The sequence below is a fragment of the Eurytemora carolleeae genome, unplaced genomic scaffold (genome assembly GCF_000591075.1).
Source record: "Eurytemora carolleeae unplaced genomic scaffold, Eaff_2.0 scaffold661, whole genome shotgun sequence".
Taxonomy (NCBI): Eukaryota; Metazoa; Arthropoda; class Copepoda; order Calanoida; family Temoridae; genus Eurytemora; species Eurytemora carolleeae.
The window spans coordinates 13,226-39,227 of NW_019396566.1; the positions used below are offsets into that span (position 1 = coordinate 13,226).

The 26,002-nt window shown below is 33.4% G+C and overlaps 2 protein-coding genes and 1 long non-coding RNA gene across 4 annotated transcripts; 2 read left to right on the top strand and 1 right to left on the bottom strand.

The window, feature by feature from the left end:
- The first annotated feature begins 5,242 nt into the window (after positions 1-5,242).
- LOC111705588 (uncharacterized) lies at positions 5,243-7,560 on the top strand. The gene is made up of 4 exons (XR_002766049.1): positions 5,243-5,261; positions 5,983-6,038; positions 7,041-7,124; positions 7,498-7,560. It is a non-coding gene; the product is annotated as an uncharacterized LOC111705588 (long non-coding RNA).
- A 167-nt stretch (positions 7,561-7,727) lies between these two features.
- Positions 7,728-12,154, top strand: LOC111705589 (uncharacterized). Of its 2 annotated transcripts, none has more exons than XR_002766050.1 (4): positions 7,728-7,758; positions 8,004-8,132; positions 10,013-10,112; positions 10,287-12,154. XR_002766050.1 is itself a non-coding variant. In XM_023478181.1 (4 exons), exons 1-4 carry the CDS (start codon positions 7,798-7,800, stop codon positions 10,350-10,352), a joined length of 306 nt encoding a protein of 101 aa, XP_023333949.1. In that variant the 5' UTR covers positions 7,775-7,797; the 3' UTR covers positions 10,353-12,154. The 2 variants fall into 2 exon arrangements, 1 of the variants encoding a protein (XP_023333949.1); XM_023478181.1 differs by lacking the exon at positions 7,728-7,758 and adding an exon at positions 7,775-7,808.
- Positions 12,155-12,939: 785 nt separating this feature from the next.
- On the bottom strand, positions 12,940-24,220 carry LOC111705590 (serine hydroxymethyltransferase, cytosolic). Its single transcript, XM_023478182.1, has 16 exons — positions 24,129-24,220; positions 21,955-22,045; positions 21,613-21,758; positions 21,015-21,138; positions 20,441-20,593; positions 19,060-19,178; positions 18,839-18,898; positions 18,392-18,502; positions 16,803-16,893; positions 16,409-16,513; positions 15,937-15,982; positions 15,422-15,489; positions 15,031-15,085; positions 14,379-14,439; positions 13,578-13,686; positions 12,940-13,271 (listed from the first exon to the last, which is right to left on the bottom strand). Exons 2-16 carry the CDS (start codon positions 22,039-22,041, stop codon positions 13,167-13,169), a joined length of 1,440 nt encoding a protein of 479 aa, XP_023333950.1. The 5' UTR covers positions 22,042-22,045; positions 24,129-24,220; the 3' UTR covers positions 12,940-13,166.
- Between the last annotated feature and the right edge of the window lie 1,782 nt (positions 24,221-26,002).

Consider the following 26,002-nt stretch of genomic DNA (forward strand, 5'->3'; position numbering starts at 1 on the left):
TGCCGTTATATGGGCAATATGTAACTTTTTGACGTGTACTGTTGCCGTTATATGAGCAATATGTAACTTTTTGACGTGTACTGTTGCCGTTATATGAGCAATATGTAACTTTTTGACTTGTACTGCTGCCGTCATATGAGCAATATAAGACTTTATTTGTTTTGAAACTTTACCGTTTCTTTGGCAATATGAAAATTCGAGAAGGTTTCAAAACTTTATATTTGTAAAAATTAGCATTTACAATTTGTTATTTGGAAATAACAATTTTAAAATTGGTTAAACTTTTTTCTAGAAGCACGTGCTCGCGACAGTATTTTAATCTGAGGGGTTCTTAGCATGCAACAATAAAAAAAATCAATATCTAGATAAATCTATCTCATATTTAAAATTTGCAAGCTCTCACCCAAAATTGTATTTGCATTTTGTCAATTACTTCTTTCAAACTGAGAATAGAAACAAGCTTGTTGTAGGTCTAAAATGTTCATGTCAAGGGCTACAAAGAATTAGCTAAGTAAGTTATGCACAAAGATTTCAAAGAATTCAAAGATGATCCAGTTTTCAAAATAAATGCAACTCTTATAGTTAAAGCTGTGTGGACAGGGGTGTATTGGAGGCTTAGTCCATAGGGAATGAACTTTTGGCAAAGATTTTACACATTACACATGACTAATAACTTAAAATGGACAAATTCTTAAATGTTAAGAAAACGAATATAAAAGTAAGTTTATTATAAAAGGCTCAGGGCCAGGGGGACCTAGGGGGGGCCGTCTATGTGGGGCCTGGGCCACTGTGTCTGGGTCTTTATTATATAAAGTTGTAATCTTTAAAATAGAAAAATGTCCCTGACTGGAAATCAGAAATGCAGAAGTTTGAAAATCAAATGAGAAACTCGGCCAAATTATCATTTATCAGCACAAGGTAAAAGAATAAACACTTGAAATGACTACAGGGACTACAGGGACTACGGCTCACGTACAAAAGGTAGAATTACAAAAGGTAGAATTACAGAAGGTAGAATGACAAAAGGTAGAATGACAAAAGGTAGAAAAATCAAAAGGTAGAACGATCAAAAGGTAGAATAAACAAAAGGTAGAACGTTCAAAAGGTAGAATTACAAAAGGTAGAACGTGTATGAAGGTCGAATTTTTTTATTATTGAGAAGGAAGAAAAGTTTCTAATTTTTAAAAGAAAATCCGCGAATTAAAAAAAAAAAAATTCTCAAAACTGCATTTCTCGGTTGAATTCAGCATGGAGAGGTTGGTCAACTATGGGGTGAATCAAAAGAAGAAAAGAACATTGATTGACGACCAGAAATATGAATATAATTTTGAGAAAATTAAGAATGGAACAGAGTTCTGCCAGTGGTGCAAACAGCACTGANTTTTTTGCATTATTGATTTGAACTGTCTGAAGTTTAATGTCATGTTTAAATGTCAGAACACACGAGGCTCCAGAGAGGCCTGTAACTGGGTGGGGGTGGGGGGGGGGCAGGGAATATGTGCCCCTCCCCTTTTCCATTAATATTCAGTTATTACTGTAATTAGAATTGTAAGTTGAATATTCTTTTTTGGCGCTAACTACAATATTATTGTGCAGTGTGCCCCCCCCTCCCCTCCACCCCTTTAGAATCTCCTAGTTATATGCCTGGCTCCAAGTCCACCTCGAATCAAACCTACAGTTTAATTCATGCTTTGCTAGACTTTCAAACGATGCATTTTTATCCTATCCTGTAAACCAGAAAACCAAATTCACCAACCAAACCAAACCAAAATAATGTTATAACAGCTTTATTTTTCGTTATGCAATTCACGTAGTGACGTAATTGACCTAAATTTTACGTAATTTACGTTCTGAGCTAAAAACCTCAGAATTGTGGATATTTCGAAATCAATGCTTAAGATATGTTTTTCTAATTGATCTTAAGGTTAATTAAACTTTTATTTCATATCCTGAAAATTGTACAAAATTCAACAAATAGAGTGGTGTATGCTGAATTCTGAACCAGCCTAAAACAGATCTGTAATTTTGCGCGCCATTTTATGAGAGCACGCTTATTGGTCAGAATCTGGAAGGGAAGGGATATCCAAAAAAAGAGAAGATTAAGAAGGAAATTCCAAATTGGATAATTGGATTAAGCGATCGGGATTAAGGGTATCCAATTCTAAAGTTGCCAGCTAAGAGCTGAAAACTTAGAATGTGATATCCTTAACCCGATCTGTTAATTAATCTGGAGATTAAATTCATGAGGAGAACAAGCAAAATTTAATCAGAGCTGGGAACTTTAGAATGGATAACCTATAATCCCAACTACTTGATCCGAATATTCACTGTGGAAACTTTTAATTTTATTCCTTAACCCACTCTTTTTCTCTCTCTTTGGATATCCGTACATTATTTTTTCCAATGAGAGTGCCTAGCATTGACCAATGACAGCCTTGAAAATAAATTCTATCCCATAGAAATCCGCAATTTCTAACAAATCAAGAATTTGTTGTCAGCCATTTTGTATATTAATTGGTGAAGAACAATATTTAGTAATACGTTTGAGATTCTTTTGCAACCACTTTTAACTAATGAATTAATAAATAAATGGGTGAGAAATTAATTTAAGGCCAGTCAGGAAAACGAACCAATCTGGCGTTCTTAGAATCCAAGAATCCACTTTGTTGTTCTAGATATTTAATCCCAAGACTAACATAATCTCGAGATTATGTTAGTCTCGAGCTTAGCAACAACAGATGATTAAGCATTAATCCTGATATCCACCATTCTAAAGTTCCCAGCTCAGGAGACAGTGACGTAAATAAGGGGGGTTATTGGGGTTACTTACCCCCCCTTAGAATCCTTGGGGTAATTACCCCCCCTAGAATCTTAGGGGTAAATACCCCACCTCCCCCCTAGAATCTTTGGGACACAAACATCCCGGTTTAGTAACTTGATCTCCATTCTCCATGTCCATGATTACCATTAAAAGAAAAAATGTAAAAAAAAATTTTTGCGCTTCGTGCAGATAATCTTACTCAATCAAAAGTAACATCGATAAATTTTACCCAAAAATCGAGTTTTTTCAATGCAGTAGCGTACTTGCACTATACGTCAAATTAAGTATAAAGCTCTTCCGGGGGGGGGGTTAAAATGTTAAAAGATCAAGATTATTAAGAATTGAATTTTAAAAAGTAAGATATTTCTCTTTTAATATAGTGAAATTAACATATATACCTAGTACATTGACGACAAGAAAATTTTAGAAATTAGAAATTAGAATATAAACAAATACAATAATTTTTCAAAGTTTTGCAGAGTAGCTTTTCTAAAGATTTAAAAAAGTTACATATTTTTCCTCTTAGAGTAAAACTATTTTTTATGTTACTTAAAATAAATTCAGTTTTTTTACAGATCTTTGTAGTTAATGTAAAATGAATGACTATAATGAAGGATATAAAACAAGGTGAAAGCTGAAAGGTAGAAAATGAAGCCTTTATTTTTGATGGAGTTTGTAAATGCCAGTTCTGGCATTTCTAAATGAGTGGAAAATGCAAATCATCATGATATTTTTCTAGAGGGGGTTTTAAAAAATCTAGGGAGGGGGGGGTAAAAATTTTTTATCTGGACAAATTAAGCCTGTAAATAACCGAACTAAGCTTAAAGGTTTTGTTACGAGACTATGGATGGGTCAACCTACCGAACAATCCAGAGATGATTTCAAGGATGTACAGGAAGTGGAAGTCTTAAGCTAAAAAACTTCCAGAAGAAATTCTGCGGAGAAATCAAAAAATTCGACGCGCTTCGCACGCCTAATTAAATAAAATTTACCCCCCTACAGAATCCTTATTTACGCCCCTGTCAGGAGATTAAGAAAAAGAGTGGATCAAGCATTAATCCCGATATCCACCATTCTAAAGTTCTGTTCACATAAGTTTAATCAGGTGTTATAATGTTGGATAAAAGTTACGACTGTGCTGTTACTGTAGAACCAATAATTTGTTCTTCTATCCCTTAGTAAGTATTAAATAAACTGATAATATAAAAAATCTGCCTTTAAGAGAAGCTAAACCAAATTTAATGAATTTGAGGGTTCGTTACAACCGTTTTAAATCCTCATAAATCATTAACTTTCAATCGGTGATTCAGGATTTGAATCGGGTGGGTAGTTCAACGATTTATATTCAATTTATCAAATTTCCCTTTTCCTCTGTCTTTAGATCCCTATAATGTAAACAGTTTTGATGTTTAATTTGACTATTTTAATCATGATAGCAAATAGATTATCATGTACAATAGATGGCAACACTCAGAACAGAGAAATGGACAAATTATACGAGACGTCACAAGCGTCAAATATAACAAGGAAAAATAAATTTCTCACATTAGCTTACATATTTTCTAAGATTAAATAAAAAAGTGTAAAAACAGAAAATAAAGAAAACATAAAATTGCACTTTTTTACCGTAAAATAAGCACTTTATTCCAAAATTATCACTATTATTGATAATTTTGTCGGACACAAAAACTAGGTTGACACTTGTGATGTCAGAGTACAGCTGTACTGAGAGTGTACAAATTCTACGTTGCCATCTATTGTACTAGAATCTATTTGGCAGAAGGTTTATAAGTGAATCAGGTTCAGGAAATGTATTGGGGAGAAATTTTATTTGAAGGAAAGCGTTTAGTTCTTTGTTTCTTTTGCTAATAAAACAGTTCCTGTCAAAATTCTCATGTTAGAAAATAAGACTACTGTTTATTATAAAGAATATTTAAAAACTAGGCTTTAAAATTTAGGACACTTCGCCCTCATCTTCTAATACTTAGGGTCCGATCGGTTCGGCTGTTTTGACGTTTATTAGATACAAACGGACATACAAACAGACAGCAGGGCCAACATACTTGACATCAGCTTTGATGGCTTCATATCTCCAGACAATGGTAAACTAGAGATAGCCTCATACCTCTGGAAATCATCCAGGGCGAAAAGCTTCAACAAACGTTGCTTCAAGGCTTCATAAGGTTCAGAGGATGGAGGGAACTTGATAAGATCCAGAACTTGGTTGGCAGTCTCTTGATTGAAAGACGATACGCAGTAATAGAACTTCGTGAGGCTGACAATCACTGACTTGAGCGCAAACTGGGCTTCAACTTGAACGAACCAGGCTTCTGCGGAATCTGGCCAAAAAGCTGGAACTTTAACTGACACTGTGTTTAAAAGGTCTAAAGAGCTTGGTTCGGCTCATACTGAACAATACCNTGGGGGCGGATACTGTGAGGTACATATAAACTGCAAATCTTATTTTATTGTCCAAGTGCAGATTTGTGTGAATTTTCATTTAACGTATCGTGATGCAGGAGTCGGCGGTAATATCAATACATTGAAGACGACTTTTCTATGAAAGTTATGACTTTTAACACGCTTTTTTCAAATTACAAGTTTACAAGTAAACCAAGATAAGCTGTTATTTGACAGCTTCTCCCCCGCCCCCTAGTTTATGTGTATCCATGCTGCTTGAAAGCATGGTAGAAATCAAAATTGAAATCAAAAGTCGTCTTTATTGTATTGACATATACGACGACGACTGATTATAACTGATTAAGCAATTGATGATGTTGATTAATGATATCTAAAGAGATTAAGCTTCCAACAGTTCTGATCTTTTTTAGTAAAATGCATGAACAAATAAAATAACCCGAGGCCGGACTTAAAGAATTTGAGCCGCGGCTTAAATCCGCCAAAAACCGGGTTAAATTAAGCGCCGGCTTAGATCTTGAAACATTTGATACAATTTTAAGTGGAACCAACCATATTTAAACCGCGGCTTAAATTTAAACCGCCGCTCAAATTCTCTNCCGGCTTAAATCTTTAAACATTTGATACAATTTTAAGTGGAACCAACCATATTTAATCCGCGGCTTAAATTTAAACCGCCGCATAAATTCTTTAAATTCGGCCAATGGTTGAAAATACAAAATAAAACATTAAGTTTATTTAAGGATGAAGATGAAAAAAAGAAGAAAAGTCCTCCAGACCTCTTACAGCTCAGCCATATGTAAATATTAATTTTAGTATTCTTAATTTTAAATATAAAGATATGTTAAAAAATACTTTGAAAGAATTTGATAATTGTTAAAGTAGTTGTACACAATTTTAAGGTCTAAAAATGCGCTAATTTCCCCCAAAAAAATTTGCAGAGAGGTTGGTTATTTTACTTAATTGTCCCAAGGGACGTTAAGCTACCTTACGTCCCTCTGTTGGGGAAATCATAGGTCGGTAATGTTGGTCAAAAAAGACGGTAAAAAATTAAATATATTTATAATTTCAATATAAAAGATATTGAAACTTTTAAAATAAAAAATATTCATAATTTAAAAATAAAAGATATTGATAATAAAGAATAAATGATAAATGAAAGTGAAAATAAGAAAATTATTTAAATATAAAAAACCACAAATATTATAATGAAGTTACTCTTAAAGGATACGACTGTACTGAATTTATACTGTCGGCTTCCTTAGAGTTAAAATTCCCATTAACTGTAAACTTGTTTCTTCCTTTGCACAATCATTATAGGCCACCAAAAGACTATATTTAGAGCAGAGGACTTAATTTAACCTTTGGATTTAAAGATTTTCATGTCGTCTTTTCAGTCTCATCCTTTGTGGGTAACCCTGCACCCACCAAACCAAACGATGTTAAATTACGTTTATATACGATACAATTATGTTGAAATACAGGGCTTCAGTTGGTAAATAGTTTTAAATGTCTTCTTCCATAATTTTTTAAGTTGTTTGATATCAAAGATAATAATAAAAATATTATATGGGAGTCATGTTATAATATAATTGATTTCAAAGTAAAATATATTCAAACAAAGATTTTTTTTAACGAAATAAACTGCAAAAAGCCTTTAAATATCTATTACAGAATATGGAAGACGACATTCATAACTATTTATCAACTGTCATGTTTCGTGGGGCACCCTACCCTGTATGTTAAAATACGACAAAAGAGCATCATTAGTGTTTATTAAGCTGATATTACTAATTTTTAGGTATGGAAACAGACTTGTTAAAACCATGAGTCGGAGTCAGTCTAGTTTATCAGATAGTCGTGTTCTGGTAAACACGTGTTCCAGGTACGGTATTGTATATCAGATAGTCGTGTTCTGGTAAACACGTGTTCCAGGTACAGTATTGTATATCAGATAGTCGTGTTCTGGTAAACACGTGTTCTAGATACAGTATTGTATATCAGATAGTCGTGTTCTGGTAAACACGTGTTCCAGGTACAGTATTTTACATCAGAAAGTCGTGTTCTGGTAAACACGTGTTCCAGGTACATTATTGAATATCAGATAGTCAAGGTACAGCATTGTTTATCAGATAGTCGTGTTCTGGTAAACACGTGTTCATCTCTAAAGTCTCATCCTTTGTGGGTATAATTATTTGGTACCTTCCAGCATAACCTAAATATCTAAACAGTCCCTTGAATGCCCTGTTTATCTTTAGGCCCAGCCGACCCCGTCCTGTATCAGATACCCAGGCTCCCCAGCTGGTCAACCTGGGTAACCTGCTCCCATATCAGATAGTCGTGTTCTGGTAAACACATGTTCAAGGAACAGTATTCTATTTCAGATAAAATCGTGCTTCGGTAAACACATGTTCAAGGTACGGCATCGTTTATCAGATAGTCGTGTTCTGGTAAACACATGTTCAAGGTACAGTAGTGTTTATCATATATAGTCGTGTTCTGGTAAACACGTGTTCAAGGTACAGCATTGTTTATCAGATAGTCGTGTTCTGGTAAACATGTGTTCCAGGTACAGCATTGTTTATCAGATAGTCGTGTTTTGGTAAACACGTGCTCCAGGTATAGTATTGTATATCAGATAGTCGTGTTCTGGTAAACACGTGTTTATCTCTAAAGTCTCATCCTTTGTGGGAATAATTATTTGGTACCTTCCAACATAACCTAAATATCAAAACAGCCCCTTGAATGCCCTGTTTATCTTTAGGCCCAGCCGACCCCGTCCTGTATCAGATACCCAGGCTCCCCAGCAGGTCAACCTGGGTAACCTCCTCCCTTCAACCCTACCCAGGAAACTTGAACCTCTAGACAGGAAACCAGATGTACCTGATGTTAGGTAATATTAAAGGGACTGTCTACTAAATTGCAAGGAATCCTTTAAGATGTGCATGAGCAGTTTACATGAAGGTAGCCTTAAAACCTTCATCTGAATTCCAATGTGATTAAGAAAAGATTAATTCTGCCAATTTCCGTCTATGCTACTTTCCTTTTAAAGAGTGTGTGCAATTGCAAATTATCAATTATCAGATAGCAAAACAATAATTTCATAATTAATTGTGCTCAGGTTTGAAGGATCTATCTAGGGTTTCCAAATTTTCTATCTATCTCTTTCGCGAAATTTCGTTCAGGCAACGAACAAGTGAACGAAAACAAAAATGTGAGTCCATTTATGCGAAAATTTTCAATAATTTTTTTGCGAAATTTATTCAAGATTTTTCCAAAGTTTAAAATCGTATTTTTTTACCAAAAATTTTTAAAGCCCATTTTCGCGAAATTTTAACCTTATTTTACTAACATTTTGATAAATTATTTAGAATTTTTGAATTTTCGTTTAAACTTTATTTTTAAGAACTGTTTAGTTGAAATCAAAGATGATAACTAAATTTGCTGATTTTAACATCCCTTACACAGAGCAGTCGTTGCAGAAATATTTAAATAAGATTTAACTCTCTGAGATTATTTAACAAAGATTCACATCAAACATGATATTTAGTCATTTTTAAATCGTCATGTTCAGTTGAACACCCTTTAATACAATAAACCCCTTAATAAAGAATACATCGACAGAATTCATCAAATGTCGTATCCTTCACTTTCTGATAATGGAATGTTGCAGATATTTAGTTTTTTAATTAAATGATTATATGGAACACTTTAAAACTGTTCCCGCATATTCATGGCTATTTATTTATTTTTGCAAATACTGAAATTTACTGAATATAGTAAAACTCATTGAAAATTTTCAAGACGACATTTGATAAATTCTTCCGATGTATTCGTTATTAAGGGTTTCACTGTAGATTAACAGTATTTACACATACTAACAATCTAGATAATTTGTCTGCATAATAAATTAACTTTTATGGTTTTAACAAGAATCATGAACCATTCATTCTATATCACATCAAAACCCACAAAAGATTAGATTTAAGAAACAACAGTCAGAATTTGTTGGGTCTTCGTTTATTATTGAATGTTCCTTGCAGCTTTACATTTTTGTTTCCTTGCCAAATCATTGAATATACCATTCACCAACTATTTCCAAGATAGAAAAGCCAACTTCAACCTTCAGATCTTCCTGGCTGGGCTATATTTGTCTCATTTTGGCTGGGTTTTGATTTTTTCCTTAGAGTTGAGATACATGTCATTAGTCCAACTTTTCAAGGCCTGCTCGTTAAAAAGAATAAGACCTCTAACTTTAATGTTTATGGGGTGCAAGGGAGATTTTGAAATAAGTTCAAAAAGTATGTCGGAAAAATGTTCAAAAATAATTATTTTTAATTTTGAAAAATATTAACATGTGACCACCCGTCCTCCAGTCTACCAGACGCATTCCAAAAAAAACGTGCCAACATTTATTCACAACTTTAATGTTGAAAAGTGAAGAAGTTTCAGCGAAATTTCGCTTTAATCTGTTTCGCGAAAAAAACAAATGCGGAGGAGACATTATTAATTATGATATAATAAAACTTCCAATGCTACGCTCTCAGATAAGAGATTTCCGCAGCTATGGTTTTCGCGGAATTTTGTTTTCTTGAAAAAATTTTCTTTTCGAATTTTTTTCGCAAAAAATGCGAAATTTCGCGAGAAAGTTTGCAAAAAACGAACGAAAATTTTCGTATTTTTTCACAAAAGTTTTTGTTCGCTGGAAACCCTAGGTGGATTACATCTCTCGGTAAATTATAAAAGTTTTTTCAAACGTCTATATTACTATAGGATAAAGATCCCTGAACAGAAAGGATTGGGTGGATTACATCTATCCGTGAATTATAAGAAGGTTTCATGGAAACCCAATGCTATGGATCCTCTCATTCAGGTTTACTTTATATTTATATATAAAAAATTGTAATCTATGTTTGTTTGTTTGTATGTCCGATCATAACTCATGACCCCACGAACCGATATTGTCTTGTAATTCAAAACGACATCTAGTGTCCTATCTGTGTTCTTATTAATCTTTGATCATTGTATTTTCAAATTATTTGTACAGGGTAAATCTGACGAATCTGAACATTCTGAAAATGAAGATGAACTGAATCAAACTTACAACAGATAATTTTATCAAAAAGTGATGTATGCTTTTTTATCCTAATAACAAGCCATTTCCGTGTTTAGAGGGGTTTGAAGGATTGCTACAACACAATGTCACTCTGTAGTCAGTATGTCACCCCATAGATATGCAAAACCCGGTTTTTAACTGTAACCCTCTAATAAATGTGTAAATATACAGTTAATGTGGACAACATTCAGCAAATGTTGATTTTCAAGTTTTCTTTGAGCATTAAAACCTTTTTCTTCAAAATTTCATTTAGAAAATCTACAAATGTTTATTATTTTTTAATTATAAAACTTTTATGTCTTCTTTAAATTTCTTTGTTTAGTGGAACTCCCAAATATATGATATAAAGGGTTACCCACAAAAGATGCAAATTTATTTATTTTGCAATTAGCATAGAATGAGACTTGATAGTCGACTGAACCAAATTTCTACTGTCTGTTTTCTTATAAACATGGATCCAACTTCTAAGCTATTAAACAAGCAAATATCTTCAAAACGATGGTTGAGAAGTTTATTTTTTTTTCAAGAGTTTCAGGTCGTCTTTACTGCTCATCCTTTGAAGGTAAACCTGTATTTAAATTAAGGTGTGATTAATGATACATGGCAAAAATAACAACCATAACAATGAATTATCGTAACTCAATGTAAAAATCAAACGTTTCATAAATTGTTAAGTCAATGTGATTTCTAAAATATAAACTCTTTCGTGATTTTCAGGATAATATACATAATATATTCTTATGTTGTAAGATTAATCTTTTTTTGTTTTTTATCTGTAAATTCGGATTAATATGCATTTATTTAAAAACTTAATTCATTACATATGTAATATCCTTATACAATGTTATTTTGCTTGTATTACAGAATACGTTGTACATTAAAAGAATATCAAAACCAAATCTGCTAAGATCTTTCATCAGGAATTTATGATATTTTTTAATTCAGGGAAAAAATACAAAAAAGCTGATAATTGTTTTGTTTTCATCCACATCTCATGAACAATGAATAATTTAATATAAAACCTAAAAAGTCACCATTTTCTGCAAACCAAAGAAATAAAATTATATTGCATTTATTTAAAGATTCATCAATTTTTAATTCATATTTACTGGGACACCAGCGAATGAAAACGTTCGCGAAAAAATGCGAAAATGTTCGTTCGTCGTTCGTAAACTTTTTCGCGAAATGTCGCGAAAATGAACTAAGCGAAAAAATGCAAAAACGAAGAGAAGTTTCGCGAAAAATAATTCCGCGAAAACCATAATGTGTTGAAGGTGCAAATAAAACTTCTGGAATTCTTTGCTCTGAGAGCTCAGCACTAGAATGTTGTATAATTAATAATTTCTCTTCTTTTTCTGTGATAAATGTTTGATGAAAATTTCCATTTTTTTCGCCAAATTTACACCATTTTTTCTTCGCAAAATTTTCGCAAATTTTTACGCTAAATTTTCGCAAATATTATATCGCAAGACAGAAAATTTTTGCATTTTCCGAAAACGAACGAAAAGCAAACGCTGCGAAATTTTTTTCGCAGAACGATTTCCATTTTTCGCTGGAGACCCTAGACACCATTTACATTGTACAACCAACACATTTGTTTTAGCTGTACTTAGACATCATGCTCTGTCTCTGAAGTTCTTATCCATTGTGGGTAACCCTGTGTCTATGTATTTATTTCATTTGTAAAAAGTTCAACCAAATTATCAAACATAAAATGTGATCAAATCAATTTTGTGATAATTGAGTATTTTATGAAAAGTTTTTCTGGCAAAAATAAAATGATTTTTTTAAAATCTCAATCTAGTCAGAATTAAATAAAATAACACAAGGCGATTATTCGCTCCCGTCTTCTATTTTAACTTTTGAAGGTAGCTCCATCTGTGAGCATCTTCTCTTTTTACAATATAAAACAAAAAGAAACAAAGTTTGTATGTTAAATGATATTTTTTCGCGAACTTTCAAAATTTTACAAAAATCAAAAAGTTTTGGAACAGAATTTTGTAATTTTGAGCATCCAAAAACTTTCCCAGTGTTCATGCGAGGCCCCACTCAAAATTTGGACCAAATGGGTTCAGCCATTTTGACGTTTATTGGATTCAAACGGACAGACAGAAAAGCAAAATATTTAATACTAGCTAAAGGGCCCAGCGTTGCCCGTGAAAAAAAATCCAAATTTTTTAGCCTTAAACACACAACAGCCCATCCCATGAGTGTCCACAAAAATTTCAGCCCATTTGGTCCAGCCGTTTGACCCCCTATAGGCAGCATAAATATATATATATAAATATATATATATATATGTGAATGTCTTGTTTTATTATATAGATGTATCTATATATAAGGAAAATTCAAAATAATCCCATTTATAATATATAATTTTACTTTATAACCTGATGTTCATGTCATTTAATAACCTTTAATTAGAATCAATTTGGTTAAAATTGCTCAAGTAAAGATTAAATCCTCCCTGAAACTTGCTAGAAAAAAACACAGAATAGAAAACACATTTTAAAACTAGTTTTGTTATATTTCAAAAAATATTGAAGTTTACATTTAAAATATATTATATATAAAAATTAAAATGTTTTGATTAAATGTTGTAATAAAAGCGTTCGTTCACAAAATCAGATCTTTACGTTTGTATTTACTCAACGTTAAGATGTGTAAAAATGATGGTCTTAGTTGAGATTCAGACAAATCTTTGATTTTTTTTATATTAACTGGAAATGGGAAATACTAAGAGAAAAGCAAAAATGTAGAAGATGGATTTAGGACCTTTCTTAAGTCTCACTGACTTCATTCCCCACATGCTTAGATATCATCATGACCCGGAAGTCTGAATGCCGCGGCGAATTCTTCGACTTTATTCCTCAGTTCTTGAACACGTGACACAAACTTTTCGTCTTCTAACTTTGCCTAAAAAATAAATAAATTGGTCAGTAAAAATGACTATGCAATAAAACAAAGATTTAACATGCAGTGAACCCATAAAGTATGAATAGGAAGACATCTTTTACACTTCAGATCTGATTTTAAATAGTCCAATGATCATAAAAACAGTAATTGCGTAGTGTAAACAGACCCATTTCACTTCAGGTTATGGTGAAACTATTTACATTAAGATAACATCAAATTCGCATAATTAAGATGTCGTCCATTCCTATTTTATAAATTTACGTGTCCCACTTCATAAAAACCACTTAAAACTTAAACTATTATTACCTTAAAATCTACCAGCTTTGGCCCTGACTGCGCCTGCGCATCCACTGCAATATGGAGTGCGGCATCGATAAATCCAACAACAGTCATAATATTCTCTTTACCTAGACCCCTGAAACAAATTTAGAATGCCTCCTATTTTTGAAGAGATAATGCAGATAAGAACAATAAAATAAAATTGTTTTTCACATAATTGGCGTTTTCTCAGAACTAAGGTTTTTTTCAATAACATTTTTTTAAGAACTAAATATTTAGCTTGCAATTGAAGCAGAAACTAATATAATACTAATACTAATTGTAATAACTAATTGTAATACTAATACTAATAATAATACTAATAATAATAGTAATAATAATAGTAATAGTAATACTAATACTACATTATGACATTAATGACAATAATGACAATAATGACAATAATGACAATAATACAATGATGACAATAATGACAATAATACAATGATGATATTACTGATGATAATACTGATGATAATACTGATGATAATACTGATGATAATACTGATGATATTACTGATGATATTACTGATGATAATACTGATGATAATACTGATGATAATACTGATGATATTACTGATGACAATACTGATGAAAATACTGATGAAAATACTGATGAAAATACTGATGATAATACTGATGATAATACTGATGATAATACTGATGATAATACTGATGATAATACTAAATGCTAATGCTAATGCTAATGCTAATGCTAATGCTAATGCTAATGCCAATGCTAATGCTAATGCTAATGCTAATGCTAATGCTAATGCTAATAATAATAACCTTGTGGTTAAGGACGGTGTTCCAAGACGAATACCACTTGGATTGAGCGCAGATTTGTCTCCTGGAAAAATTCAAATCAAATCCCATATTTTTTGTAGTAATAATAAATCCTAACAGTTATTAACTAAATAAATTAGTACATTAAATATAAGTAAAACTACTGCAGCAGTAGAGCGTTGATAGCTTTGACTTTTTTCACATAGCTCTCCTGGGATCTTTTAGAGTTAAATACATTGGCATATCATATTTCATATTCATCATCTCGAATAACGAGAAACATGGTAAATGATCAGAGGTTGAAACTTAAGTTTGGATTATTGTTTATCTTCAGGATAAATGCTCGATTCCTCAATCAAAGGGATCCCTGCCAAACATGGAATATCAAAGAATAATACTAATTGTCTTAAAATTTTCGACTTCTCCTTTGGTACAAAGAAGATAATAATTTTTATGAATATCAATAAGTATCCAATTTTAACTAAAAAAAAAAACAAAAAAACAAATAAGGACAAAGAACGTAAACTTTTATAAAAACAACATTATTGCACGTGTAATATCAACTTACCAAAAATTCCTAAATTTTTGATAAATGAAATAGAAAAAACCAATTTTTAACACTAACTGGTAAAAAATATTGCGTAAAAAATGCTACCTGGAACAGTATTCTTATTGCAAGAAATGTTAACTTGCTCAAGGATCAATTCACCCTAAAACAAATATTTTTTTATGAAAATTCAATATTTGTACCAGATTTCTAGATACAGTAAATAATTTTTCACATTATTGATAAGATAAAGGTTAACAATGTAGTGATTCGAACATGCCCTTCCTTGAATGAAGGATAACTATAAAAGCTAATGAATTTAAAATCACAAGGACAGTCTCATTATGATAATAATAACATAGTGATACTAATAATATAATGATTAATGATACTGATACTGATACAGATACAGATAAAGATACCAATAACAATAACGACAACGACAACGACAACGACAACGACAACGACAACGACAACGACAACGACAATAACAATTTACCTTTGCTCCTGATAGTTTGACGTGAGATGATTTTAGATCTACGTGCACAATATGATTATCTGTTCCACCTGAACACAAACATTAATATTATAATAATAATTACTTGCAGACTTCAGCTTCCTTCCGTTTAAGTTGACTTAAGTAAAAAATCAAATGTTGGGATTCATCTCTCTCTTAGATTTGAATATTTTTTTTCTGCCATATTTCTGACATCAGCAGTTCATTTTCTTACCCATATCGGCCCAAAATGGAATATGTTTTTTTTCGACTTTATAAGAAGAGGAAATTGTTTTTATTCACTTTAGATTCCCTAGAAGTTTTGCACATATTGAAGGAAAGGAGAATTGAAATGAAGAAAATGTAAAAAATTGACACATCTAGTGTAACTGTGTAGTGTGTATACAGTATACCTGATGAAAAGGGCCATTTATATGCGTTTAATAAGAATAGCTGTCAAGTGTGGGTCAACATTTTTCTAGAAAAGCTAAGGTGTAAATAATTAAATTGTTTTCTACCTGTTACAATTTTATATCCTAGGTCGGCCAGACCAGCAGCCAGTGTCTTAAACACATTCAAAATAAATAAATTATTTTCTTGTGAAAAAGGTAAAAAGGTGATTTTGAGAGAAAACACTAACTGTGAAAAAAACTATAAATTTTGCTGGGGAAAAATTTTGTGATGAGGTAAAAATAAATGATTTTTAGGAAAATAAATGACTTGGTAGACTTTTTTTGTTGCTATTTTTGTCAGAGATATTAAGATTTTTTTAAAGCAAAAAGATGAATAAGACACTTTGTATCAAACTATGCAAGCGGAAGTATAAAACAAGGATCAAATAGTTTTAAAATGTACATCTTATAAGGGTTAAAAAAAGTGGCTTGGCGAGGAAAAATCAAAAGCCAAGGTATTGACTTCAAATTTGACCTGGTCGTAAAATTTAATGCATAGGTTTTATAGCTGTGAAAATAAGTTTGAAGATTTTGTCACCTTGGCGTTGTTGACTACGTTGGTCTGGTAGTCCTTGAATTCCTGCGTGGCAGCGTGCTTCATTGCCACCGCTATACCAGCAATGGCGTGGTTATGAGGACCACCCTAAATATGTTTATTCATATTTTAAAATCGTTCCTTTCTCTTTTCCGGCAACAGCAAGGCTATTTTTGTCTAAGACATGACATTTTTGACAGTTAAAAACAAATTGTAAAGGAAAATCATTTGAACAAAATATTTCGTTTTTTCAAAAAGAATTAATAATTTTAAGTTTTGTACAAAATGAAATTAATCATGTACATAAGAGTGTACGATATGATGTACCTGAAGTCCTGGGAAAACCGCCATGTTTATTTTATTAATCATGTACATAAGAGTGTACGATATGATGTACCTGAAGTCCTGGGAAAACCGCCATGTTTATTTTATTCTCGTAATCGTACATAATCTCCTTTCCGTTTCTATCCACCTCCTTCAAACCACGCCTAAAAAGATATGCACATGTACACAATCATAATACATGTACGACGTACGTACATGTACATCAATCACACGATGTAAGTACACAATGCACATCCCCCCCGTATACCTGAAGAATAATATCTCGGCTCTAGAGCCCCTCAGTATACCTGAAGAATAATATCTCGGCTCTAGGGACCCTCAGTATACCTGAAGAATATTATACCAGCTCTAGGGTCCCTCAGTATATCTGAAGAATAATTATACCAGCTCTAGGGTCCCTCAGTATACCTGAAGAATATTATACCAGCTCTAGGGGCCCTCAGTATACCTGAAGAATATTTTACCAGCTCTAGGGCCCCCCAGTATACCTGAAGAATAATATACCAGCTCTAGGGCCCCTCAGTATACCTGAAGAATAATAACTCGGCTCTAGGGTCCCCCAGTATACATGAAGAATAATATCCCGGCTCTAGGGTCCCCCAGTATACATGAAGAATAATATCCCGGCTCTAGGGTCCCCCAGTATACCTGAAGAATAATATCCCGGCTCTAGGGTCCCCTGGTATACCTGAAAAATAATATACCGGCTCTAGGGTCCCCCAATATACCTGAAGAATAATATCCCTGCTTTAGGGCCCCCCAGTATACCTGAAGAATAATATACCGGCTTTAAGGTCCCCCAGTATACCTGAAGAATATCCCGAGGGCCCCTCAGTATACCTGGAGAATAATATCCCTGCTCTAGGGCCCCCCCCAGTATACCTGAAGAATATTATACCAGCTCTAGGGCCCCTCAGTATACCTGAAGAATAATATCCCTGCTCTAGGGCCCGCCAGTATACCTGAAGAATATTATACCAGCTCTAGGGGCCCTCAGTATACCTGAAGAATATTATACCAGATCTAGGGCCCCCAAGTATACCTGAAGAATATTATACCAGCTCAGGCTCCCTCAGTATACCTGAAGAATATTATACCAGCTCTAGGGACCCTCAGTATACCTGAAGAATATTATACCAGCTCTAGGGCCCCCAAGTATACCTGAAGAATAATATCTCGGCTCTAGGGACCCTCAGTATACCTGAAGAATATTATACCAGCTCTAGGCTCCCTCAGTATACCTGAAGAATATTATACCAGTTCTAGGGCCCCTCAGTATACCTGAAGAATATTATACCAGCTCTAGGGTCCCTCAGAATACCTGAAGAATATTATACCAGCTCTAGGGCCCCCAAGTATACCTGAAGAATATTATACCAGCTCTAGGCTCCCTCAGTATACCTGAAGAATATTATACCAGCTCTAGGGACCCTCAGTATACCTGAAAAATATTATACCAGCTCTAGGGCCCCCAAGTATACCTGAAGAATATTATACCAGCTCTAGGGCCCCTCAGTATACCTGAAGAATAATATACCAGCTCTAGGGCCCCTCAGTATACCTGAAGAATATTATACCAGCTCTAGGCTCCCTCAGTATACCTGAAGAATATTATACCAGCTCTAGGGCCCCTCAGTATACCTGAAGAATATTATACCAGCTCTAGGGCCCCTCAGGGTTTTGTGTACTGTAGAAGTGACAACATCACAGAACTCAAATGGAGATGGAACATGTCCAGTAGCTACCAACCCACTAGAAGAGTTGAAGTCTTATTTTCAATGATTTGCCAATATTTTGATCAAAAAAATTATCTTTTATAAATTTGAATCTGTTCAAATATCCGTGATTAATGAACTGAATCTGTTCAAATATCCGTGATCAATGAACTCAATCTGTTCAAATATTCATGATTAATGAACTGAATCTGTTCAAACATCCATGATTAATGAACTGAATCTGTTCAAATATCCGTGATTAATGAACTGAATCTGTTCAAATATCCATGATTAATGAACTGAATCTGTTCAAATATCCGTGATTAATAAATAAACTGAATCTGTTCAAGACATTAAAAAAATTACAACTTTCCTAACATGAGCCATATCAGCCATCAGAAGAGATCCATTTTGATCAGCAATTTGACGGAACCTAAAATCATATCACTTTAATTATATAAACAAAAATATGCATATCTAATTCATCCTTGATCAGTCAACGCTTTTAAGGATAACGTTGTAAAGCGGCCATTGCCATCTTTGCAATGGAGTCGCATGAATTTACACTCACATACCATTTAAGATAAAACTGACCTGGCATAGTCCAGGTTTCTAGCATAACAGCTGATTCCAGCAATTATCAGTTTAGGTTTGAACAGTGCAGCTGATTTCTCCAGAGCATCGTAATCTATCAGTCCAGTTGATGGGTCGACCTAAAATCACAATTCCTTATATTTCAAGCAAAGCTCTTGGTAAAAAAACGACGGGGGAAAAAACTTGAAAAAGTTAACTATTAATTAGGAACCGTTGAATGTGTGAGTATACCTTGTGAAATAAAACCCGTGAAGGAAATAAAACCAGAAAAAATTCAATTTCAAGGTGAAAAAGTTCCCGCCTAGAAAAATACACATTGGGAAAGCTTATCAGTTAAAAGTACTTTGTTGGTGAAAAAAACCAAAAAAAACACGTAACCTGCGAAAAATTAATTTAGACTGTAATACGAATCCACTAGAGAAAGTACTCTTGGTAAAAGTAACTTGGAAAAGTACTCCAGGTAAAAGTGCCTTGAAAGAGAACTCCATGTAAAGTACTCCAGGTAAAAGTGCCTTGAAAGAGAACTCCATGTAAAGTACTCCAGGTAAAAGTGCCTTGAAAGAGAACTCCATGTAAACCGCTCAGGGTAAAAATGACTGGACAAAACTTACTCCGGTTCAAAGGGATTAAGTGATCCATGAAAAAAAGATCCCTTCTAATGTTCTCCTGGTAAAAATAACCGGGGAAAGTACTCCATGAAATAAAGACACCTGACACTTACTCCGGTTCAAAGGGTTTAAGTGATCCATGAGAGAAAGATTTCTTGTAAAGTACTCATGGTAAAAATGACTTGGGAAAGTACTCCATGAAATTGAGATAGCTACAAAAATTACTCCCGGTCAAAGGGCCGCCACCCCATTCACACAACCTATATCTAGGTTCCGTTCATGGCTGCACTATCTCTCCTGATCTCCTCTGGAGTCCTCCAGGATGGCACTGCTATATGTCTGATACTTTGTGATCTTTATTATGTCCTTTTCTATCTTTCTTTACCATGTCATATCTCTAGCAGTGTCCTTTTTCCAGATACTGATGTACCGAAGACCTTAAGGCCTTTCCGTGTTTACTTCGTATACAAGTCTGAACCTCGTCTCTTCTCGTCCTTCTCGAAACCCCAGAGGACTGATCCGGAAGCGCACCTGTTCCTGTTGCTTGTGCGGTACCAGGTGGTCCCTCTCCTTGCTGATCTCCCTACTCCTCACCTAGACGAGACCGCGCGCCCAAACGCGCTCGGACTGAACTAGGAGGACTTACTCTAGCTGAGCAGATACCCAAGGTGTGTATTCTTACGGGCCATTAAAAATTCATGAGAGGATTAGCCCACCAAAAAAGTACTCCTGCTGAAGGTGCTTGCTCCTGAAAAGTATTTTCAAATGTTTACCTTATACGGCATAGACTCGAAGAAGATGGAAGTAGCGGATATTTTTGCTTTGTTTGTGAAGAACCCATGAGTAAGGTGACCACCGTCAGGAAGATCCAAGCCCATTATTCGACCATGAGGTTCAACGAGGGCAGTGTACACGGCAAAATTGGCCTAAAATATTTAGTAATCTAAAATAAAAATATTTACTTTGAAAATATTATCAAAGCTATTTTTAAAAAGAAGATATTATTGTAATTATTTGTTTTGAGGCTAAATTTTTTAGATGGGAAAGCACTTAGCCACATTGATTGAATTTTCTTTCAATTACATCAATTGAAACCGGTTTTTGGGGGATTTGAGACGTGGCTTAAATTCATTAAATTAGGACACTGTTTGACCAATTTCGTATCCAGTACAGTTTACAGGAGACCGAATTTTTAGAATTTGAGCAAGGTTGCTGAACAACCTATCACCGGTTCAAATCTTAATAAATCGATTCGAGTTAAAGATTCATGAGGACTTGAACCAGCAGTAGGTAGTTCAGCGACCTCGACAGTTCATTAAATTCTAGCCCAGCTGACATTTTACCTACCGGTGAACCACTGTACGGCTGTACATTAACCCCCCAGGATGCTGGATCCAGATTGTACAGTTCCAGAGATCTGGACTGAGCAAGTAGTTCAAGTTTATCAATAAACTCATTTCCACCATAATACCTAGATAAAAAATCGATAAAAATAAAATCAACAGAACGGAAAAGTTATCTAAGTTATTTTGAGTAAAAAATTGTTGAACTCTAAGTTGAACCACTTCAATTTAAATTATTTCAATAATTTCTTGCCCTCGATATTAAATAATTTTGGTCCATGGCCTGGCATACTATATGGATTGAGAAATCTAACAAAAAACAATTCCCTTAATTTGTTTAACAACAATTTACAAATACAATTATTTCAAGCAACCATCCATTCAAGAGGGGCCTGCCCTTTTAACCTTTATATGATCAATAATGTCGACGATAACTTAGTTTTTTTGCATCAAAAATCCGCAAGTCGCTTCTGTAGAGAAACCACGATTAAAAATAATCAAGCTTCAAACAGAAAAACATACACATTTTATTTATTCTTAATGAGACAAAGTTTACAACTGATATCAATCTAGACGTTTGCTTAAACAGATAAAATATTCACCTTTGACCAGGTTGACCTTCACTATACTTGTTGGCTAGACACGATCCCATACATTCCATTACAGCAAGGGAGGTGAAGTTCTCACTAGCAATCATTTCCAGACCTTTCTTCTGGCGATCCTTTTCATCTTTGATCATCTCATAAACCTAGAATATATTTCTTAGTATCAAGGATAAAACATTATTTTTATCCTATATCAGATTTGTAAAGAATTGATAAAATAAGATAAAATTTTATTCGCCATTTCGACAATTGTAGGATCCAGATCCGGATTACAATGAATCTGGATCTTTGATAAGTATTCATGGCAAGAATTTAAACACTAGAGTATATAAATTTGACCTCACTATCTACTTCTTGAAGTGGGTTGTTTAGAGTCCATTTCTCTCCTACCCCGTTCATATCTCCAGATGAAGTTACAGGCGACATGTTTCTGCAATAATTTTTTATAAGATTTCACCTTACCTGAATAGAAAGTAGACTTGATTGATTATTTTCAATTAAGTTTCTATATAAAAGTAACTTCGGATTCGTGCCGCTGAGACAATGAAAGAAATGGAAAGAATATAATTCTTTCCAAGACACAAAAACAGTGAAATGTTTTTAATAATCCAATACAGAAATTAAAGCCATCTGAACTGTACAGCTAGACATTACTGGTTCGACTTTGTGATGTGGTAGGTCCTCTTCTTTTAATTTCACAAAGTTTATCCGTTTCCTAATATGATTAATTTACAACATTTCTATATTCTACAATAGCTTTACAATAAGAGGAGCTATGATTGAAATAATTTAAGATTTCATTCTAATTTGCAATTTATATTAGTTAGATGTGTAGGTCGAGTAGGTCGAGTAGGTAGAGTAGGTAGAGTAGGTAGAGTAGGTAGAGTAGGTAGAGTACGTAGAGTAGGTAGAGTACGTAGAGTAGGTAGAGTACGTAGAGTAAGTAGAGTACGTAGAGTAGGTATCGTTGTGACGTGTAACTTTAAATGACGTCTCTTTAAATTAAGATAAATATTAAATAATCAAAACCGCTGATTTCACAGATGAGTGTAAGAATGAAACTAATTGTGAAAACTTATTGTTGAAAATGGAATGAACAAGTGTCCTGCGAACTTCATGAACGTAAGTTAGAGCAAACCCTGCAATCTGTTTGCAGCAAATAAACATGCAATGTAAAAATTTCGTTAAAAAATACCACTAATTACTAATTATTGATAATAATCGTAAAAAACTGAAAAATTCAGTTTTAAGTTGAAACTACAGAGTTACCAACAAAGAATGAGGCGGTAAAGACGACTTGAAACTCGTATAATATGAAAATCTCAAGGTTAAATTAAGTTTGTGAATAGCTTATTTAGTGATTTTGCAAAGAAGGAAATTTGCACTTGCAAAATATCTTGAATATGAGGTAACAGAAAGTAAAAATTCTGTACAGTCGTCTCTGGAAGTCTCATCCTTTGTGGGTAGCAATGTATCGATGTTTAATTGATCAACATTAAGCACCTATAATGTCTAAATTTTAATTAAAATCCTAGGTATTGATTAGAATCCACCTTCCACCATCTGTGAAAAAAACCTAAGAGAAAAGTCCAAAATCAATTAAAGTCCGGTTAAAAAGTCACTGAACAAGTGAGATTCTTTTTTATCAAGTATTTTTTTTCGGCTATCATACTGAAACCAGTAATAAAGTCAAAAGAAAGATAATCATGAGAAGATACATAAAGGAAAAACAGCATTTTCGGAGAGAAAGACAAGAACAAATTTACGTCAGTACATTTCAGTGTACTGCAGTACACTTCAGTACACTGCATATTTAGTCATAGGGATCTTGATATCCACTATGTGTACTTTATATTTGAAGATCAATGCTTCTTCAGTTCAGTTAGTTCTCTCTTGATCAAAGCTCCCTTCAACCACTGACTGGGTACGATTACCATGCGGGGTATCACAAAAAAATCAAATTAATCTGCAGATTAATTTAATATCAAAATCAAGCATTGATCTCGATATTCACAATACAAGAGTGGGCACTCTGAGCAATTTAAAGGTTGAATCTACACTAAGTTGGGGGTGAGGTGAAGGGTCGTTAAGGCGGTCAGGTTTATGCGGTCAACCTATTTAACTGATATGAGAAAGGAGAGGGGGTGCTAGTATTTAGGGACGGAAGGGGACTAGGATTCCCTAATTATGGAGAAAGGCCCTTTCTGAAAGGGGGTTACTTGCTCATTTCAATTTAAATCGCTTTGTTTATCTTTAGTGCAAAAATGTTTTTATACATTCAAGAAAATTATAAAAAAGAAAAAAATCCACTGCTAAATTCATTTTTGTTATAGCACTATGTTGCTGCAATACCATATTTACGAAACATTTTATAATTTACTACGTTCAGTAAAAACAGGTTTCTAGCCAATAAAAATAGAGATCTGTTCTTGGCTTTTGAAACGAAAAACTACATCTCTTTCACTTTTCGTGAACTGTTGTTAGTTTTCATTCCGTTTGACTAAGATTATTACCTTTATAGCACTATGAGGTAAAAAGAAAACAACTAGTTAGAACTGGTTCACATTTGAGCTTAAGATTGTATATGTTAACACTGCAACGTCTAAAATACAACTGACTGAATTCTGAATAGTTCTCACTTCTCAGCTGTTTCTACCCAACCTATCAGCTTTATTGATCTCAACATGGGAATCTTGTACTTTCACCCTCTTGTATAATTATTAATTAATCTCCCTTAAAGGGACTGTACGCGTAGTTTCAAGTGGCTCTCCATTCAAAGAAGGAAATATCAGATTCACAAGAGTACCATTAAATCCTTCATATGATCTACAATGTAGGTTGGCGTTTTTCTAGGTCAAAAGTGCTAGATTCTGATAATTCTTCTATTTTCCTGCACCAGAAATGCGCAAGTCACTTTTGTAGATAAACCAAAGCTGGTAACTTCAGATCGGGATATGCTCTATCCCGATCGGTTAATAAATCTGGAGATTAACAACAAGAGAACAAGCAAATTTAATCTGAAGATTAATAACAAGAGGAGAACAAGCATTATTTAATCTGGAGATTAAGAAAAAGAGTTGATCAAGCATTAATCCCGATATCCACCCTTCAAAAGTTCCCAGCTCAAAGCAGATAAATAAAAATAATCAGCTTTTAAAAAGAAAAAAACTTTGATGTCTAATTGATACTTATACAGACAAAGCTTTTAAGGGTTTTGTTGTGAATCCCTTGAAGGGCTTGAACATATCTTTTAGAAAAGTGATCAAACAGTTCATTAAAAAAAGTTCAGTAATAAAAAAAAGCAAGGAAACCATTTTTGATTCTTGGTTTAAGTATGAATTTCCAATAAAATTTTTAGAATAACTGTTCATGTATCTGACCTTTACTTAGAATAAAAAGCAGCTGAAAATAAAAGAAATAAATTTATCCTATAGTAAGCTGCTTAAAAACACTGTACTCTGAGCCAGCTGTTCAATATTCAAAAACCATACTTCAGTTCAATATCTACTACAAAACAATATAAAGTTCAATATTTACTACAAAACAATATAAAGGTCAATATTTACTACAAAAACCGTAATAAAGTTCAACATATTCAAAAACCGTACTTCAGTTCAATATCTACTACAAAACAATATAAAGTTCAATATTTACTACAAAACAATATAAAGTTCAATATTTACTACAAAAACCGTAATAAAGTTCAATATATTCAAAAACCATACTTCAGTTCAATATCCGCTTCAGAACTGTAATTAAGTTCAATATCTACTACAAAAGCCGTAATTAAGTAAAATATTGTGGAAGACGATGCCTGGCCGCGTTAAACTAGTTCCACAAGATTCAACAGAATGAGATAGAACGGATACGGGGCATAAGTACTGATATCATCTCTACAGTCTACACGTGCGATATCGATATTGACTCTAGTTCTGAACCCTCTAGTAATAAGTTATAAGAAATATATATACTGGAAGTTATTTATGCGTTTTATTAGAGTCTGACTCACGTCCTCTATAATATCTACAATAAAAATCGTTCCTTAGTTCAATATCTACTATAAATACCACAAGTTCAATATCTACTACAAAAACCGTAATAAAGTTCAATTTCTTTAGTCTCAAAAATAAGTTCAATATCTACTATGACAACCGTAATTAAGTTCAATATCTACTACAAAAATGTAATTAAGTTCAATATCTACTATAAAAACCGTAATTAAGTTCAATTTCTTTAAAAGTCTCAAAAATAAGTTCAATATCTACTATGACAACCGTAATTAAGTTTAATATCTTCTACAAAAACCGTGATTAATTTCAAAATCTACTAAAAAAGCGCTAATTTACTCTTAGATGCATTTTCAATACTTGTCTAGATGCAAGACTTG

What these genes read in the sequence shown, in the direction of transcription:
- LOC111705589 (XM_023478181.1), top strand. An exon ending in CCAGATGTACCTGATGTTAG is followed by an intron (nt 8,133 to 10,012) that starts GTAATATTAAAG and finishes ATATTACTATAG; the next exon opens with GATAAAGATCCCTGAACAGA. An exon ending in CTATGGATCCTCTCATTCAG is followed by an intron (nt 10,113 to 10,286) that starts GTTTACTTTATA and finishes TTATTTGTACAG; the next exon opens with GGTAAATCTGACGAATCTGA.
- LOC111705590 (XM_023478182.1), bottom strand. Translation starts at nt 22,041, where the DNA reads ATGTCGCCTGTAACTTCATCTGGAGATATGAACGGGGTAGGAGAGAAA. An exon ending in GAAGGTCAACCTGGTCAAAG is followed by an intron (nt 21,139 to 21,612) that starts GTGAATATTTTA and finishes TTTTTTATCTAG; the next exon opens with GTATTATGGTGGAAATGAGT. An exon ending in GCTGATATGGCTCATGTTAG is followed by an intron (nt 18,503 to 18,838) that starts GAAAGTTGTAAT and finishes CAACTCTTCTAG; the next exon opens with TGGGTTGGTAGCTACTGGAC.